The 18425-nt window shown below is 37.7% G+C and overlaps 6 protein-coding genes and 1 long non-coding RNA gene across 8 annotated transcripts; 5 read left to right on the top strand and 2 right to left on the bottom strand.

Annotated features, from left to right (window-relative positions):
* The first annotated feature begins 1706 nt into the window (after window positions 1–1706).
* LOC104768830 (uncharacterized) lies at window positions 1707–3887 on the top strand. The gene is made up of 9 exons (XM_010492892.2): window positions 1707–1951; window positions 2072–2191; window positions 2295–2362; window positions 2493–2601; window positions 2702–2770; window positions 2885–2942; window positions 3150–3385; window positions 3472–3523; window positions 3614–3887. Exons 1-9 carry the CDS (start codon window positions 1949–1951, stop codon window positions 3679–3681), a joined length of 783 nt encoding a protein of 260 aa, XP_010491194.1. The 5' UTR covers window positions 1707–1948; the 3' UTR covers window positions 3682–3887.
* A 270-nt stretch (window positions 3888–4157) lies between these two features.
* LOC104768831 (protein LEAD-SENSITIVE 1) lies at window positions 4158–5689 on the bottom strand. The gene is made up of 3 exons (XM_010492893.3): window positions 5418–5689; window positions 5243–5316; window positions 4158–4982 (listed from the first exon to the last, which is right to left on the bottom strand). Exons 1-3 carry the CDS (start codon window positions 5435–5437, stop codon window positions 4297–4299), a joined length of 780 nt encoding a protein of 259 aa, XP_010491195.2. The 5' UTR covers window positions 5438–5689; the 3' UTR covers window positions 4158–4296.
* Window positions 5690–6330: 641 nt separating this feature from the next.
* On the top strand, window positions 6331–7397 carry LOC104768832 (uncharacterized). Its single transcript, XM_010492894.3, has one exon. It carries the CDS (start codon window positions 6797–6799, stop codon window positions 7295–7297), a length of 501 nt encoding a protein of 166 aa, XP_010491196.2. The 5' UTR covers window positions 6331–6796; the 3' UTR covers window positions 7298–7397.
* A 2555-nt stretch (window positions 7398–9952) lies between these two features.
* On the top strand, window positions 9953–12958 carry LOC104772142 (fasciclin-like arabinogalactan protein 17). The gene is made up of 3 exons (XM_087504723.1): window positions 9953–11868; window positions 12453–12570; window positions 12663–12958. The coding sequence occupies exons 1-2, from the start codon at window positions 10569–10571 to the stop codon at window positions 12524–12526; spliced, it is 1374 nt and encodes a 457-aa protein (XP_087360849.1). The 5' UTR covers window positions 9953–10568; the 3' UTR covers window positions 12527–12570; window positions 12663–12958.
* A 346-nt stretch (window positions 12959–13304) lies between these two features.
* Window positions 13305–16782, top strand: LOC147918407 (putative pentatricopeptide repeat-containing protein At5g06400, mitochondrial). The gene has a single exon (XM_087504720.1). The coding sequence runs from the start codon at window positions 13636–13638 to the stop codon at window positions 16687–16689; it is 3054 nt and encodes a 1017-aa protein (XP_087360846.1). The 5' UTR covers window positions 13305–13635; the 3' UTR covers window positions 16690–16782.
* LOC104772143 (iron-sulfur cluster co-chaperone protein HscB homolog) lies at window positions 16754–18412 on the bottom strand. 2 transcript variants are annotated; one of them, XM_087504725.1, is made up of 7 exons: window positions 18008–18412; window positions 17779–17875; window positions 17597–17686; window positions 17439–17504; window positions 17254–17322; window positions 16951–17094; window positions 16754–16902 (listed from the first exon to the last, which is right to left on the bottom strand). In XM_087504725.1, exons 1-6 carry the CDS (start codon window positions 18337–18339, stop codon window positions 16957–16959), a joined length of 792 nt encoding a protein of 263 aa, XP_087360851.1. In that variant the 5' UTR covers window positions 18340–18412; the 3' UTR covers window positions 16754–16902; window positions 16951–16956. The 2 variants fall into 2 exon arrangements, with proteins under 2 accessions (XP_087360851.1, XP_087360850.1); XM_087504724.1 differs by having other exon boundaries at window positions 16754–17090; window positions 17250–17322; window positions 18008–18404.
* Window positions 16956–17390, top strand: LOC104768837 (uncharacterized). Its single transcript, XR_015592682.1, has 2 exons — window positions 16956–17090; window positions 17250–17390. It is a non-coding gene; the product is annotated as an uncharacterized LOC104768837 (long non-coding RNA).
* Window positions 18413–18425: the final 13 nt, after the last annotated feature.

Here is an 18425-nt window from a genome sequence, read left to right on the forward strand (position 1 = left end):
TCTTTAAATAAAATAATGATTATGTAACAACTCAAACAACACCTCGGCTACCACTTAGTATATATATATATAGAAACCTTGAATCTTACCATACATGCTTGTAGAGGTTTCATAATTGCCTTCAAGTCGTCAGAACTTAGAAGAGGACATATTGTGCTTCCTTAGTTGCAGCAACCGGAGACAAAACCAAGCACTCATCTTTATCTTTTTGTTGGGTTGGATGGCTTCTCTGTTTATGGTTTTGTGCATCTTGCAGTTTAGAAATAAAATCCTCTTCTACCCTCTGAGTAATTGGAGCCGATTGGCCAATTGGTTGTGAATGTCCAGCTGAGGCGGCGGCTCGCAAAGGGGAGAGAGCTCATGCTGAAAACGCTTTACCTTAGAAATTTGATATCCATACTCGAAAGACAATGGTTGACGAAGACTAAAAAGAGTTTTTGCATCCCTATCTTGAAAATGGATTGAATCAGTCTGACAAAGACTTTCAAATTGATCCACTTCATCAACGTCAACTGACATTGATGTGTCAGTGTAAGCATCCCCAGTTGTGGAGCATAACATGTCTAGAGACTTGTAAATAAGAAAGAAAAAGTCGGGAGAATAAATGTCTTTGGATCAACCAATTTAAGGAGGCTAGTCACAAACTGAGATTTCATAAAGTGCCGACTTATCTTGGCTGCATAATACTTAGGTAGGATTTTCTTTATCTATGTGAAGATTAAATCCAGCAAGCCAGCTATAGGAAGGACCCTTTTAACAGATTTTAATGCACTGCGTTAAGATCTGTCGCATATTTTCTATTTTGCTTTTATTTTTTATTCATTTTAAGATAAATAATTCACTTGAAATTATTATGCAAATATTTTGCAGTTTCTATTCACTTATTAAGATTATTCTAATCATATATCATGGCATTTATCAGTATATAGTTAATTAACATACATATATAATATGTTTATATTAATTTACTAAAATCAAATTACTGTGAATTGTAAATAACTAAATATATATATATAAGTTAGGTTTTGGTCTCACTTATACTGGTATAATTGTATCATTTTCATATGATTTTTATATATGACTTTATCAATCATTTTGGAAAAGCGTCTTTAGTTTTCGATTAATCATCTCGAATAATATTTATTTTCATAATGAATCTAAATAATAAAATAAAAAAATAGGAAAGTTTTCTTGCATTTGTTGGACAGTGGAAAAACTATTGGAAAAACTAAGAAATCTATAAAACCATAATTGAGAGATTTTTAATAATGTTTTTACAAGTTTGCAAAGATACTTATTTAAAAGAATATTTATGTAATATAAACTATTAAATAATTAATTTATTCTATAAGTTACTAAACTTCTTTAAAAGTATATAATAATATTTTGTTATATTAATTTCAAATCCAGACGGCGCATAGGACATTATCTAGTAAAAAATAAATTGCGCTCTCTTTTTACAAACAGATGCTTAAAAAAAGATACATGACTTTGCTTTGCTCGTTTTGGTAAAGCACCAATTTTTGATTGGCAATAATTATATAGAAGTGAAAGACTTTATATTGTTATCCCAATCAAAGTTAAAACTATGATAAGTATTCGCATGTAAAAGGTTTTTAACACATAAAGCAAGTGTCCAACATGCTTAGGATTAATTTTAACTGCTTAAAGAGTTTAACCCTAACTTGCTTAATTTGTATTTGACTGAAATCGTAAATGGGAAGATTAGGACCATAACTTTTTTTTTTATTTTTAACCTATGATATAAGATAAGTTGATAACTACATCTCTAAGCCCAATAATAAAAACGACCATCTCACGTAATGGGCTTTAGTCAAAGCCCATTAACTTTTGATAAAACCCTAACTGCGACTGAAGAACATCTCTCTCCATCTTCACATCTCTTCCGCCTTTCTCACCGTCGTCGTCTCATCGCTTTAGAGTAACCATGGTTCGTTCTCCACCGCCTGAGTATCCGTTTTTTTTCTTAATTGACAGTTTTCGTTTCTTATATATGGTGAGATTTCGATCTCTGACTATATATTTCTGTGGTTTTTGTTTTGTGAAACAGCCTCAGGGAGATTACATAGAGCAACACCGTAAGAGGCATGGACGTCGCTTCGATCACTATGAGCGCTTGCGCAAGAAGGAGGCGCGTGCATCTCACAAGCACTCCACCATGGCTCAGAAGGTTCTTATTTCTTCTTCTTCTTCTTCTTCTTCCATTTTTCAAATAATTTTAGCTCCCCTTTTTTTTAGCTGATTCATCTTGTGGGTTTTGGTTGAAATTGCAGTCTCTAGGTATCAAGGGTAAGATGATTGCCAAGAAGAATTATTCTGAGAAAGCTCTCATGAAGAAAACGTAAGTGTTTTCTTTTAACTTCTCTGAGAATGTGTCATTTAGGTCAAAAGATGTTTGATTACTACTAGTATGATGATGGATTTGGCAATAGTTAGAAGAGAGTCATTGTGGTTTTGTGTTTGATGAACAGATTGAAAATGCATGAGGAGTCATCATCAAGGCGTAAGGCTGATGAGAATGTTCGGGAAGGAGCTGTTCCTGCTTATCTTCTTGATCGTGAAGAGACCACTCGTGCCAAGGTTTGTTTTTTTTTCTCTTTTTTTTTTTCAGTTGAGATTTTCTATAATTCTGAAACTTGATGAGGCAATACATTAACAAGTGTGTTTTTGTGGGTGGTAGGTTCTTAGCAACACCATTAAACAAAAGAGGAAAGAGAAAGCTGGCAAATGGGAGGTCCCTCTTCCAAAGGTGATATATCTCTCTGCTTTTGTATTTGTTTTTTTTTCAGTGTTGAAACTCTTAACAAATGGGTAAAGCTCAAATTCTTCTCTCTTGGCAGCTAATAGCCCTTTCCTTTTACAGGTCCGTCCTGTCGCTGAAGATGAAATGTTCAGAGTGATCCGATCTGGGAAACGAAAAAGTATGTATCTGCTTCTTTTGTTATCACTTTGTTTAAACACGCCTTATCATATAGAGGCTTTTGATTCAGCAATTGGCTCTAGACTATTAGATTGAGTTTACTCTAGACTATATAGACTATAGATTTTGAGTTTACTTTGTGGATTGATTTGATTCGTTCTAAATAGTCTGCTTACAACTATGGAAATGCTTTTTGCATCAACTACAGCAAAACAATGGAAGCGGATGGTTACAAAAGCTACATTTGTTGGACCTGCTTTCACAAGGAAGCCTCCAAAGTACGAACGTTTCATCCGTCCATCTGGTCTGCGTTTCACCAAGGCCCACGTCACCCATCCCGAACTAAAATGCACTTTCTGTCTTGAGATCATTGGAGTTAAGAAGAATCCCAACGGTCCCATGTATACATCACTTGGTGTCATGACTAGGGGAACAATTGTCGAGGTTAGTCCCCAAGCTCTATACATATTAAGGTCTCACTTATCTCGCCTATGCTATAGGTGCTAATATCTATGTGAATGGATTTTCAGGTCAATGTGAGTGAGCTTGGTCTTGTTACACCAGCTGGAAAGGTTGTTTGGGGTAAGTGTGGACATATATACTGACTGACCCTTGTGCAAACTGTAAAAACATGTGTTGGCAGTGCCTTAACTCTCTTTGTTTTGACTTCAGGGAAATACGCTCAAGTGACGAACAACCCCGAGAATGACGGATGTATAAATGCTGTCTTACTTGTGTAAGCAAATGTCCGGCAATGTCAGAGAAGTATGGATAGATACAGCGAGGATCATGTTAGCTACTGTCTTTTTTTTGTTCTCTCCTGAAACATTTTTGTGCTATCTTTACGTTTTTTTATATATGGAATCGTTGTGGTAGATCTTCGCATCACATTAACCAGCTCTTGTAGCTTTTTAAGAATCTTATTAATGAAATTTGTTGCTTCTAATGTTCATATTACCGTTACTATTGTGAGCTAACTTGCCTTAAGAACCCCCATATATTTGGTATGACTCAACAGTGAGAACCCCCATCACATTAACCAACTCTTGTAGCTTTTTATTAATGATGTTAATAAAATTTGGGATTTCTTCAGAAACCATGACTGTATTTGTAGCCTATATAGATTTGCATCAAAAGTTATCAGTTTATTCAGAAACCATGACTGTATTTGTAGCCTATATAGATTTGCATCAAAAGTTATCAGTTTATCACACGGTGATTCAATTGTGCATATAATTGAAAACATATAAGTTCCTTACAAGTAGTGTTTTTATTAGAACAATTTTAGAAGCCAAGGCACAACAAGAAATACAACAGTGATATAAAGCTGGTGAAGCTTCTTAAAGCTTTATCTATCAGCTTGTGCTTGGTAAAGCTATGGCTGCCAATGGAGGATCAAGTATTTGAAAAAGTCCTGAAGACAGCCTTCTTGTGAGGTCCTCTGCTTCAACTTTGGTAACGTCAGCTCTCATTCCGATATCAGTAGCGTATCTACTAGCACAATACACACCAATCGCTGTAGCCGCCATCCCATACACGTTAGTTGTCACAAGCCGCATCGGCGTTGACAAAACCGCAGCAATAGGTCCACCTATAATCGAGACAGCCTGGCCGCTCTGTCCCATTGTCCTTCCTTCAAGAACCAGCAACCCGGTTTTGCAATATATAGCGAAATCCTCACAGTTGTTCTTGAAAACATCGTAGCATCCAAACCCGTTTTGAAGGAGGTGTTTGGCGCGGTGGACAACTATGTCATTAGGGTCAGAGACAGCGAGTGTACATGTTCCTCCTCTGGCTTTGGCGAGGAAGTGAGCAGCGTTAACAGAGTACTCAAACCGATACAAAACACCACCGGCTAAGAAACAGTTTAGGCATGAGGAAACAACGCCGTGACCTTCGTTAGGTGGAACGCAAGTTGGACAGTGGGTGTGGTTTCGAGATGGACCTGAGCTGACTAGTATGAGATCAAGAACAGTCCCGGTTGCAACTTCTTGGCCTCTTCTAGTGAAATGGATGACTCTATCATCTCCAACATAAACGCCTACACACAAAAAGTAAACCAACATTGGTGGATCACCCTCAAAGCGTAGCTAGCAGCACAATTGAATCAAGCAGTTCAAGAAAGATATATATAGACTCTAATAATAATCACTTCAAGTGATCTAAGTTGAAAACATCAAATCCTCACAAACCCTAAGTTTTTTCTCAAATTGAACATTGATCAATTCGACATTGAACCAAAAAAAAAATCGAAACTTTGAAAGAAAAAAATTGCGATTTGGAAGAAGAATAGAAGCAAACCGTGATGGGCATAGATGTAAGCAGTTCTCCAGGAGTAGATATGATCCCCAGGTTTCAAACTCGATCTGTCGATCCTGTTCTTACAACAACAAACAGAAGATTTCGTGAGAAAAACGTAAGATAATGATAAAATTAACAAGTTCTCTGGGAAATCAATTAGAGGGGAAGACGAAACCTGTTGGAGAGAAGACCCATCTAATCTAATGATCGCGGAAGAGACGAAGCTGTGACACTCTTATCCTCTTCAAAGATACTATAAAGACAAAACGGGAGAGAATGCTGAAATCGTAGTTATTATTATGCTTAATTATGGCTTCCGTTTTTACTCTCTCTCTCTCTCTCTCTCTCTCTCTCTCCCCAATGGCGTTTCTTGGTCGTTAAGGAAAAATAAAGGGAAAGCAAGAGAGAGATAGGACAGGTGTGAACCGTGGGGACATCGCGTGCGTGGCATCGTTTCTTGTTATTTTTTTTTTTTAATAAACTGGGCCTGTTTGGATAAATATATAATGGGCCTCTTTGATTTCCGTATCCAAACCAACACTTTTTTACTTTTGTTATGTTTTGATTTGGGCTAAAATTATATTTACTGCACAATTAATAGAGTCAAATAAAAAAAAAGTTTATTTCTAAAAAGAAAAAAGTCAATACTTGAGGTGTAGATATATTATTGATTACAAAAGAAAATTGTAGTCTATGGAGATCTGGTAATAAATGGGTATAATTTTTATGAAAAATGCTCAATAATTTACCATAAAATCTACAGAATATTATTATAAGATTCGTTTTATTGGTTAACAAAACCACACACCCTTTATTTATTCATAATTTTTTTTCCTAATATGTATTTGCATTATCCATTAATAAAGATATTTAAATATATTATCCAGTGATATATATATATATATATATATGTAAGTGCTAGTAAGAAAGATCTTGTGTGATAACTATCCAATGGTCAAGATAATTTCTTATCCTAAATTTAATGATTAGTCAAAAGAAAAAAGAGATAAGATATCAAAAGTAGATTTTTTTAAAATCCTAATCTAGTAATATAAGTTGAGTATTAGTATTCTTTAACATATAAGATTCACTTATAGTTAGTAATAAAATTGATTAAATAAGAACAAATTATTAATTAAAATAAAAAGTACCCAAAGGAAATTGGAGTGTATAAATATATATTGATTCATGGCTCGTCTCGTCTCATCATCTTCTACTAGTAGTAGACGACCAGAGAGAACGTAACCGAAACAGAAAACACATTTCTCTGACTTTATAACTTTCGCTTTTTTAATCTTTAAGCGTGTGAAACGTTATAAAAAAACAAAATAAGAGTAAGAACCACAATAATAATATCATCCGTACGCTCTCTCTCCCTCTCTCACTCTCCAGTCTCCATTTCAATACAAACCTTTTCAGATTCTCCAGAGATTTATATTTTCTTTGGCGATTCTCTCGGAAAAAATTCGATTTTTTTTTTTTTTTTGATGATGACGAATTGGTGATACCACAAGACGGAGACTAGATTCGTGTTCTTGATTTGTGATTCGAAATATGGATCAGTCGACTTCGATCAGCCGGAAACAACCGAGTACTCTCCGTCGAAGTATCTCAACGCCGTCGTTATGTTGCGGAGGATCTACAACGGCTGAGTGTTGCGGTGGTACGACAGCGAGTTTCGCGGCTTTATGTCTTTGCGCTCCTTGCAGCGTCGTGAACCTCGTCGTCCTCGCTTTTTACAAGGTTCCTCGAGGGATCTGCCGCCGCGCAATCCGCCGAATGCGACGGCGACCGTCAGCGAAAAAGGAGGTTTTAGAGAGTGGAGGAGATTGCGATCAGAAGAAGCTGTGTAAAGTAGGGAGTTCGCATTTTGCTGTTCATCCATTAGAGAGCAAAGACGACGACGACGAGGACGAGGACGGTTTTGTTGATGAAGAAGAAGAAGAAGAAGAAGATGAGGCTGTGATTGAATTGGAGAAGGAGATGTGGAACAGATTTCACAGTGGTGGTTTCTGGCGAAGCCTTTCACGACCTGAAACGGCGTCGCCTCATTAAGGGGCCCTCTGGGAGAGGTTTTTTACTATTCTTGTAGATTTGTTATTAATTGTAAAACCCAAATGTGATCAATGTTGATAGCAATGATTTGTCGTTTCAATTTGTCTATAAGCCTTTTTCAATTTGTGACTTCACAAATGTTGCAGAATTATGAATTGATGATAGATTATGTTATCATTATTATTAGTTCACGTTTCAAATGAGACAGAATTGTATTGTTTAAACCGAAACCAAACTTTGACTATTATTAGTATTAATTAGAAGGTTCATTTCTAAGGCTACAAAACTTGATATAGAGGAATCAACTTTGAAACTTCCTTTATCTTTAAAGAGGAATAAGAATTTGGAAATGGAATCTATATATTGAGATGATGATTGAACAAAAATAAAACTTTGTTGTTGGAGATGGAGAGCTTTTTCCTTGGACGAGGTTAATTATATGTTTATCCGTACAAAGTAGTAGACCGTCCACTAGGTGAAGATCTCTATTCCAACAACACATTGTAGACCACTTTTTTTGGAGATACAAAAACTAATAATTACAAGTCAAATCACACTCAAAAGCAAAGCTAAACTTTGTATGATTAACATTAAAAAATAAAAAACAGAATAAAATAAGATTATATAGCATATTCATGATGCGTGAATCTTATTATAGATTCATGGACTAAGTTAAACGTGTTTGATCAAAAAGTTTTGGAAACGTACGTAGTCAGTGTGTGCACTTCTAGGTTACACAATAATCTATGAATTCACATACTGATACTAGTATTTGATAATGCAATGAAAACAAAAGAAAGAGTTTTAGTTAGCTTTAGTGAGAAAGTGGAGAAAAGACATATTGAGTTTGGAACGTGGCAAACATGCCATAATGAACAGTCTAAGTAGGATCAAACACTGTGAAGAAAACAGTGATTTCGACATTAAAAAAAGAAGCTAATACCATTAACTAAAACACACAAAACATAAATATTTGAGAGATTAGCTAGTTTTGTAGTACAAGAAGAACATTGTTGAAAGTGTATTTGATTAAGACGTGCTTTAGTTGGGATCATATAAAGAGAAGGATCCAGTAATAGATTCGGAAGAAGCGTGGGATATGGAATATAGCTGGTATAGCTACTACATATAGGTGTGACAGGATAGGGCTTGAGGGGGAGAGAGAGAGAGAGAGAGGGTCACTGGAGTCAGGTGGTGAAATAATAAAGGACATTGAGTGAAAAAGAAGTGAATAAAGTTAAGTAACTAGGGTTTCATGTGAGGCCAGAGTACAGTGTGACTCTTCGTGTAAACTGTCCTTTTCTTTCTTTACCCTTTTCTTCTGTTGTGTGTGTGTGTGGGGGACCTTCATTGATTTCACAGAGTTCCTACCACACCACTACTTTTCATATCCATATTTATTGACTCTTCTTTTATTTCCTCTTTTATCTCTATTTATAAATACAAATTTGTTTAGTTTCAATTGTCTTACACATGAAAATGCAGCTGTGATAAGACAATGCTCCATGAATTTTGCTATGCGTTGAATCCCATGCACCTTGTCTTAACATTAAGGTTAAAAAAAAAAACCATACTCTAAGCAAACCTAAACCAATGGAAACTTTGTGATAGCTGTATATATAAGCAAACTTTGGACTTTATATATTACTCATTTCTTATTTTTGTACTATTTCACAACTGTGATTTATTTAATTTTTTTTTTTTTTTTTTTTTTGTAGATGTGGCCGGTGGGTAAAGATCGAGTACCTTTAAAAACAAAATAAATAAATTAAAATGTCAATAGACAATGAGTAGTGTTACCTCATAAATCTATCAATGTAGTGTTTTTTTTAATCATTCCATCTCATTATAGCCCCATAGACATGTTAAGAACTTAGAACTTGATGTTCAAATCTTAATTTCTTTCAAAACAATTTTCTCGCCGTACAAAGACAACCAACCCTGTGCTATAACTATAAACCCAAGGTCTGGATACTATTAAAATGACAATGTATTTGCTCAAGCAAACCTAAACCGATGGAAACATTGGCTTGGTGTCATCCCCAAAATTTATATTTGCTCAAGTTACAGTATAAAGCATGATAAGTCGTAAAGTTTGAAAAATCAGGAGAAAATATGAAAAATGGTTGATTCTATATATATTGGGTCGACAATAATCCATGACCTAAAACTGCAATTTTGTGAGCTGCAGAGGTGGAAACATATAAAAAGATGAAGAGATTTTATGAGCTCACTAGAAAATGTTTATTTTGCAAAACACATTAACTCTAGTCGCTAGGACTACAATATCATCTGCTTTAGAAAGGATGATACGCATTTGTGAATCCCTTACATATATATGGCTATCCCAAACTTAAAACACTATGATTGATCCCTTACATATATATATATGCGATCCCAAACTCCAAAAATACTTATGAGTCAAAGAAAAACTTACCAAGTTTCTGGGTTTACAAAAAAATAAAATAAATAAATCATCGGTGCTTAAAGGCCCAAATCGAGCCCATAAAAGATAGCAAGATACTCGCTCTTCCAGTAAAAAAATGCTAGACGACAAAAAGAAGAGAGAGAGAAAAACGAAACTGGCGTGACTCGTACGCGCAAAGTTGGGGCGTGGAAGTAAATTATTCGATGATGGTCGTCATTACACAATTCACATTCACAAAACTACATTAGATAGATAGATGTTTACGTAGCAAACCGACAGCTTCCTTTTGAAGCCACGCGTTCTTACTTCTTCGGCTTCCTTCTTTTCTTTCTTTCTTCTTTTGCTTCCAACTCAAAACACTCACATGCCTCCTTTTTCACCTTTTTCCCTTCTTCCCTAATTTCACTTTCAAGTTAAGTATATCATCACACACTTCATTTCATTCATTCCCTATACCAAAATCACACATAATAACTTTTCCCAACCAAAAAAAAAAAAAAAAGGGTTTAGAGGAAGAAGTACAAGCCGAGCCGAGTCGAGGAGGTGAGAAAACATCCAAAGTCAGCAACATTTACAATTTTTTTTTTCGGGGGTGGTCCCATCACCAGGCTGGTTCGAAAAGTCGAAAAAAACCCCAATAAGGCAATACTACTACACAACATAGACACACAACCAAACTCACATCTCTCTCTCTCTCTTAACACTTCCACTTGCCATCGCCGACACTTCAAGAAATAGGAAAAAAAAAAAAAAGTAAACTCTTTCACCATAAAAAAAGAAAGAAAGAAAAAATTTATTGTTCCATCTTTCTGATAATCGGATCTTACACAGAGAGAGAGCTCCATGGATCGCCGCATCTATGGTGGCTCCGCCGTCATTCATCTCATTCTCTTCTTCTTTATCTCCTTTACCGCATCATCTGCATTACCCAAGAACACGAATCTTTCTTCCGGGTCAGGTCAGATCAACTCCAACTCCGTCCTCGTAGCTCTTCTCGACTCTCGTTACACTGAGCTAGCTGAGCTCGTCGAGAAAGCTCTTCTCCTTCAAACACTCGAAGACGCCGTTGGTCTTCACAATATTACCATTTTTGCCCCTCGTAATGAAGCTCTTGAGCGTGACCTTGACCCTGAGTTCAAGCGGTTCTTGCTCCAGCCAGGTAATCTCAAATCTCTACAAACACTCCTCATGTTCCACATTATACCCAATCGGGTCGGGTCAGACCAATGGCCATCAGAAGAATCGGGTCGGGTCAAGCACCACACGCTTGGTAACGATCAGGTTCATTTGAGTAACGGAGACGGTAAGAAGATGGTTGATTTAGCTGAGATTATCCGACCCGATGATTTAACCCGACCCGACGGATTGATCCACGGGATCGAACGGCTTCTCATCCCTCGCTCCGTTCAAGAAGATTTCAATCGCCGTCGTAGCCTCCAGTCAATCTCCGCCGTCTTACCCGAAGGAGCTCCAGAGGTTGACCCGAGAACCAACCGTCTCAAGAAACCAACCGCTCCAGTCCTCGCCGGATCTCCACCGGCTCTTCCGATCCAATCCGCTATGGCTCCTGGTCCTTCTCTAGCACCGGCGCCAGCTCCGGGACCTGGAGGCAAGCACCACCACTTCGACGGTGAAGCTCAAGTCAAAGATTTCATCCACACACTGTTACATTACGGCGGATACAACGAGATGGCAGACATTCTCGTGAATCTGACGTCACTCGCGACGGAGATGGGTCGGTTGGTGTCAGAAGGCTACGTGTTAACGGTTCTTGCTCCCAACGACGAAGCTATGGCGAAATTGACGACGGATCAGCTGAGTGAGCCAGGAGCGCCGGAGCAGATTGTGTATTACCATATTATCCCTGAGTATCAGACGGAGGAGAGTATGTACAATTCTGTTAGGAGATTTGGGAAGGTGAAGTTCGATACGCTGCGTTTTCCTCATAAGGTTGCGGCTAAGGAAGCTGATGGTTCGGTTAAGTTTGGTGACGGTGAGAGGTCGGCTTATTTGTTCGATCCTGATATTTATACCGACGGTCGGATTTCGGTTCAGGGGATTGATGGTGTTTTGTTTCCTCAAGAAGAGGAGATCGTTGAATCGGTTAAGATACCGGTTAAGAAAGTTGTTCAGCCAAGAAGAGGTATGTTCTCTTTTTGTCATTGGTCTTTTGTCTAGTGTTTGATTGATCCGACTTCAGTAGTCTTTAGTATAGTTTGAATGAGCCTTGAGATCTTGAGAATGTTAGTTTGTGTAAGAACATGGTTAGGGTCCAAGAACGTAAGACGAGTCTAGTATTTTGAACAAGATTAGTGTTCAAATAATGTTAGATTGGTCTAGCGGAGCCAACTGAATAGATTCCGGATGCTGCAATTAGGAGCAAGAGGTGTAGATTAGAAGCGTGTTAGGAAAGTAAAAATTTATGAGAATATTGGATGATATCAAACCACAAGCAAGAATCAAAGAAGGGTTAAGCTATTTTGTGTGTGTTTTGGTCATAGCCATTAACTAGCTGGCTATTAGCATCTCGTCATGTTTCCTACCTTTCAATATGTTTGTTAGGTTATAAAAATTGGGTATTTTATTAATAGCTTTTTGTAAAGTACAAATCTAGAATATTATTATAAGTAAGGTTACAATTATGGAGAGATTAGAGTGAGTGTGTGTGTGTGTGTGTGATTGACTTTGACCTAATAAAGGTGTTACTGTTGTGATTGAAACAAACAGGGAGATTGTTGGAAGTAGCATGTAGCATGCTTGGTGCTTTTGGCAAGGACACTTATCTTAGCAAATGCCGGTGAATTCGCAAACCCGCCAAAGAATTGATGTAAACACATTCAAAAAGGTTTGTTTCTTACGATTCAATTGTTCATTGATCCTTTCAAGCGATTTACGGTTGTAAACGGGAATTCATGTATTTCCTTCCACTTTACACAGCTGATTGAAGGGTTTGGCCTTGGATGAATAGAAAACGAAGAGAGGACCAACAACAACGTTTCAAAAAACACCAAACTTCTATGGAATGATGAGAAGGATGGTGGGTTTGTTGAGTTCTATTTTTCTTCATTTCTTAAATATATATTTTTGGGGGGTGTTTTGGTTTGGTCTTTGGATTATGAATACTGTAATTAGATATATCAATCATTTTTTAATTAATTTGGTGGTGTATGAGAGAGAGAATGAGAGAGTACCATAAATAAAAAAAAAGGGAGAACAAAGACTTTTTTCTTTCACCTTAAGGCTTTGTTTTGTTGTTTTGGAGTCCTTTGTTTGACTTTTACTACAGGGAAAGTATAATTCCAGTTGGTAATGGTAAGAGAATCATAATTAAATTATAGTCGTCCCTATGATCACAATGTCTCTCTGACTTTATTATTATCTTTGGAGAGAATGTATTCTAAACATATTTGGTAGAATAATTAATCACGTGGATAATGAGTTGGCTGTGGCTGTGTTTTGTTGATCATTGGAGGACAAAGCACAAACCTAGCTGTCTGTCTTTGTGGTCAAGTTTCTTATGAAAAATCTCTCAAGTCTTTGATACTGAAGTTGTCTGATATATTTGTTTTCTCCATGTGGTCTCTCATCGATGCTCCCTCAATTATTTGTTCATTTTGTTGTGTTTCCTATGATGCTTTTTTTTGTTCTTCAATCAAAGCAAGGACCAATTTGTGCCATAATGCATCGTCTATAAACAGCAAAATCTAATAGACTAATACCATCACCCTATTAAATAATAATATGACCCGTTATTGTAACATTTCACAGTAACTTTTAAGTTGTGTTTTACCTTTCACAACTGTTTTGACTTTTGATGACGACAAAAAAAAAAACAACTCTGTTTTGACTTTTGAGTTGTGTGTTAACTGTTAACATCACAAGTTGATGTTGGAATTGAGTAAAGAGAACAATGAAAGCCTTGTTTCGATTAAAGTCATGCTCTTTTGATCCAACACGAAGGAACCCACTCGTTTCTTTCTCAGGTTTCTCAAAGTCATCGAAATCTAATAAAACCCGTGTTACCCCGACGAAGATCCAAGCAGAAGCTGCTGCTCTCACGTCACTCTTCAACGAGATTACTGAGATTTTAGGATCGGATGTCGTCAAACCAGATGAGACTACGCAGCTCAGATCCCATGAGTCAGGACCCGACAGAGCATCAGTTTCTTGCACGCAAGGTGTTCGTGAAAATGCCGCAAAGGGGTTTTCAGGCGAGAATGAAGAAGAGGTTCAGAGAGTTGTTCTTGAAGAAGTCGACGTCAGTCATGTGGTTCATCAGATTACGAGTGTCGTCAGGGAAGATGACGATATCGTTTCCATGGAGGAGAGGTTAGAGAAATTGAGTTTCCGGTTTGAACCGGAGATAGTGGAGAATGTACTGAAGAGGTGCTTCAAGGTTCCTCATTTAGCTCGTAGGTTCTTTGATTGGGTGAAAGACAAGGATGGTTTTTCACATAGAGTTGGAATATACAACACCATGTTAAGCATAGCTGGGGAAGCAAGGGATCTTGATATGGTTGATGAACTGGTTACAGAAATGGAGAAGAACGCTTGTGATAAAGATATTAGGACATGGACTATTCTTATCTCAGTGTACGGGAAAGCCAAAAAGATTGGGAAAGGGCTGATGGTTTTTGACAAGATGAGGAAAAGTGGCTTTGAACTCGATGCTGCAGCTTTCAATATCATGGTTAGGTCTCTATGTATAGCCGGTAGAGGTGATCTTGCTCTTGAGTTCTATAAGGAAATGATGGAAAAGGATATTACTTTTGGATTGAGAACGTATAAGATGCTATTGGATTGTATAGTGAAATCAGAGGATGTTGATGTAGCTCAGTCCATTGCAGATGACATGGTTAGGATATGTGAGATATCAGAACATGAGGGGTTTGGTTATTTGCTCAAGAGTTTTTGTGTTTCCGGTAAGATAAAAGAAGCGCTGGAACTGATCCGTGAGCTAAAAAACAAGGAAGTGTGCCTTGACGCTAAATGTTTTGAGATCTTGGTTAAAGGGCTTTGTAGAGCCAATAGAATGGTAGATGCTTTAGATATTGTTGATATAATGAAGAGAAGGAAATTGGATGACTCAAATGTATATGGGATTATTATCAGTGGGTATCTCAGGCAAAACGATGTTTCTAGAGCACTTGAACAGTTTGAGGTTATAAAAAATTCAGGGCATGCACCTAGAGTTTCTACGTACACTGAGATTATGCAACATCTTTTTAAGTTGAAACAGTTTGAAAAGGGTTGCAACTTATTCAGTGAGATGATAGAGAATGGAATTGAGCCTGATAGTGTCGCTATCACAGCCGTGGTTGCTGGTTATTTGGGCCAAAACCGAGTAGCAGAGGCATGGAAAGTGTTTAGTAGTATGGAGGAAAAGGGCATCAAACCGACTGGGAAATCTTACTCGATCTTTACGAACGAGCTCTGCAGATCAGCAAAATATGATGACGTCCTAAAGCTACTTAATCTGATGCACGCCTCCAAGATAGCTATTAGGAATGATATGTTCTCTTGGGTTATCTCTAGTATGGAGAAAAATGGTGAAAAGGAGAAAAGTGAACTTGTAAAAGAGATCCAGAAAAAATGCAATTTCTATTGTGCAGAACCAAACGGATATGACAAAGAAGATTTTAGGCAAGAGGATGAGCTTGTTCAAGAGTCAGCTCATCCACCAGCTTGTTCTGCTGTTGATAAAATAAAGGTACAAGAAATTTGTCGTATGTTATCATCCTCCCGAGATTGGGAGAGAACCAAAGAATCTCTAGAAGAATCGACAGTTGAGTTCACGCCAGAACTGGTAGTTGAGGTTCTACGTAATGCTAAGATACAAGGCAACGCTGTTTTACGTTTCTTTTCATGGGTGGGAAAGAGAAATGGCTATAAGCACAGTTCAGAGGCATACAACATGAGCATCAAAGTTGCAGGATGTGGGAAAGATTTTAACCAGATGAGAAGTCTGTTTTACGAGATGAGAAGACAAGGCTGCTTGATAACACAAGATACATGGGCAATCATGATAATGCAGTATGGTAGAACCGGTCTTACCAACATTGCTATCAGAACGTTCAAGGAAATGAAAGATATGGGTCTGCTCCCGAGCTCGTCGACCTTCAAGTGTTTAATTACAGTTCTTTGCGACAAGAAAGGCAGGAACGTTGAAGAAGCCACCAGAACATTCCGCGAGATGATTCGTTCAGGTTTTGTCCCAGATAGAGAACTAGTCCAAGACTACTTGGGATGCTTATGTGAAGTTGGTAACATGAAGGAAGCAAAAAGTTGTTTGGATTCTCTCTGCAAGATAGGCTTCTCAGTCCCTGTGGCCTACTCCATTTACATAAGAGCTCTTTGTCGAATTGGAAAACTAGAGGAAGCTCTATCAGAGTTAGACAAGTTTAAAGGAGATAAATCTTTACTAGATCAGTATACTTATGGAAGCATTGTTCATGGTTTATTGCTGAGAGGAAAGTTACAAGAAGCATTGGCTAAAGTGAATTCCATGAAGGAAACGGGAATAAAACCCAGTGTTCATGTCTACACATCTTTGATTGTTCACTTCTTCAAGGAGAAACAGCTCGAGAAGGTTCTCGAGACATGTCAGGAAATGGAAGAAGAAGGCTGTGAACCTTCAGTTGTTACATATACGGCAATGATCTGTGGGTACATGAACCTGGGAAAAGTGGAAGAGGCTTGGAAAGCATTCCGCAATATGGAAGAGAAAGGGACTTCACCAGACTTTACAACATACAGTAAGTTCATAAACTGTTTGTGCCAAGCAGGCAAATCTGAAGATGCGCTAAAGCTTCTGTCAGAGATGCTAGATAAGGGTATTGCTCCAAGCACTATCAATTTCCGGACAGTTTTCTATGGGTTAAACAGAGAAGGCAAGCAGGATCTTGCCCGGATTGTTCAACAGAAGAAGTCGGCTTTAGTAGCACAGCGAAAGGTATCCACATGACATGAGATCTCTCTCTCTCACAAATTACTGTAGTTCTGTATCAATGGGTAAAACCTCATACAAATGGATAAAATCAAATCTTTTTCTCAGCAACGAAATCTGCAAATGCTCTTATTACAAACTCCTCTGTTCTGTATAACTAAACTAAAACATGAAGCTAAGATACTGTAAATAAGAGCCATGATGTGTTCCCTTCAAATGTGACCGGTAAGGCTATGAGGCAAACATAAAAAAAACGTGTTCATTTTAAAGGAGGACTACTTTGCCTCATAGCTTCTTCACAATTTCTTCACAAGCTCGTTCGTAATAAGTCATTCTCTGTATGCATTTTACAGCTTCATCAAACCTCTGGCTTTCAAACGCTTCAACAAAAGAGTCAGACCACTGCTTCAGTTTCTCTTGTACCTAGAGGAAAACAACAAAATCACATTGATTAGATCAGTCTACTGTATTCGATCAGTGACCAACGCTGCAGAATTTAAGGTGTTTGGAAAACTAACAAAGTTAACAAAAGACCAAGGCATCTGAAGGAAGCTAGATACAATCAGGAATTTTTCAAGGTACCTGGGATTTGATCTGGTTTAACGCTACTGAACCATCTGCTTCTGATATAGCCTCTCTAAGTTCCATAATCTAAACACCATTTTCAATGAATAAAAACTAAGTGAATGGTGTTTATTGTTATGACTGACATGTCTACGGTAGCAGAGAAAGTTCAAGACCAATAATTTCCAAGTGAATCCACTTACCTCCATTAACAATGTTGGGTCTGTTATTGTTTCTTCTTCATTGACATTTACACCACTCAGCTTCATCTACATAACCAAATCAAATAGTTTCAGAAAAAACACTGCAGCTTTTGAGAATCCTTAACACGCAATGGCAATAGTGAAGAAGAAGCACTTACTATATACATTGCTCTCGACAGCCGCTTGGTTAATGTCCGACATGCTTCAGTCACCTTAGCAGACTGATCAGCCGCGTAATCTCTTTCTTTCTGTTAACAACAATCCAAGAAGCAAAAGCTAAGTTTAAGAGAAGATGAGTAATAATAACATCAAAAGAGAATGTACACAGACAAAGAGAGACCTGGGATTTGTTGTGAACTAAATCAGGATGTAGCTTCTTTTGCCAATCCTTGTACTTGCCTTCAAGGCTTCCAGGGCTTATCTCATACTTCCTCTCCCTAATTACAAAGAGACAAGACAAAGCCAAAAACCCAAATTCAAAGGTCTCATCTTTTGGCTGAATCCAACTAAAAAAATCAAAACTTTGGCTGAAACCCTAGATTCTAATCAACTTGTGATTTGATACTTACAAGCCAAAAATCTGAAAGTAATCGACGGAGTCATCAACAGGTTGAATGCTACGGCAAGAGTTACAGAACAAAAACGCAGCTTTCTCGCCACAGTTCCAGCAGCCGGAGCTTGTATTCCCGGCTCCAGATTCCGAGCTGAAAAATCTCCCGGGAAATCCGAGTCGACCCGCGAGAGCCTCAGCTGATGAAGAAGAATGATGTTGCAGAGACTCGCGACGCAATTGGTGGGTTTGTGATTGAATCGTAGCCAGTGGATTACACCGTGAAGTTGAAAGATGTGTTCGTCTGAAAAGGGTGGAGAAGGAAGCCACCAGCGTCTTTGTGTTCTTCATTACGGTATTGCACGAGGCTTTGGCCACTCTAGAGAGATCGTCGTGTATATATGATTACTAAACTACACTTGTGTCTTTAATCGAAT

This window comes from Camelina sativa, chromosome 20, assembly GCF_030686135.1.
Source record: "Camelina sativa cultivar CO46 ecotype springtype chromosome 20, ASM3068613v1".
Lineage (NCBI taxonomy): Eukaryota > Viridiplantae > Streptophyta > Magnoliopsida > Brassicales > Brassicaceae > Camelina > Camelina sativa.

Coding starts and splice junctions, on each gene's coding strand:
- LOC104768830 (XM_010492892.2), top strand. Junction 2,363..2,492: donor AAAGCTCTCATGAAGAAAAC/GTAAGTGTTTTC, acceptor TTTGATGAACAG/ATTGAAAATGCATGAGGAGT. Junction 2,602..2,701: donor AAGAGACCACTCGTGCCAAG/GTTTGTTTTTTT, acceptor TGTGGGTGGTAG/GTTCTTAGCAACACCATTAA.
- LOC104768831 (XM_010492893.3), bottom strand. CDS start 5,437: ATGGGTCTTCTCTCCAACAG. Junction 5,317..5,417: donor ATGGGTCTTCTCTCCAACAG/GTTTCGTCTTCC, acceptor TTGTAAGAACAG/GATCGACAGATCGAGTTTGA. Junction 4,983..5,242: donor TTACATCTATGCCCATCACG/GTTTGCTTCTAT, acceptor TTTTGTGTGTAG/GCGTTTATGTTGGAGATGAT.
- LOC104768832 (XM_010492894.3), top strand. CDS start 6,797: ATGGATCAGTCGACTTCGATCAGCCGGAAACAACCGAGTACTCTCCGT.
- LOC104772142 (XM_087504723.1), top strand. CDS start 10,569: ATGGATCGCCGCATCTATGGTGGCTCCGCCGTCATTCATCTCATTCTC. Junction 11,869..12,452: donor AGTTGTTCAGCCAAGAAGAG/GTATGTTCTCTT, acceptor TGAAACAAACAG/GGAGATTGTTGGAAGTAGCA.
- LOC147918407 (XM_087504720.1), top strand. CDS start 13,636: ATGAAAGCCTTGTTTCGATTAAAGTCATGCTCTTTTGATCCAACACGA.
- LOC104772143 (XM_087504725.1), bottom strand. CDS start 18,339: ATGAAGAACACAAAGACGCTGGTGGCTTCCTTCTCCACCCTTTTCAGA. Junction 17,505..17,596: donor TGTCGAGAGCAATGTATATA/GTAAGTGCTTCT, acceptor TTGGTTATGTAG/ATGAAGCTGAGTGGTGTAAA. Junction 17,323..17,438: donor ACCCAACATTGTTAATGGAG/GTAAGTGGATTC, acceptor AATGGTGTTTAG/ATTATGGAACTTAGAGAGGC.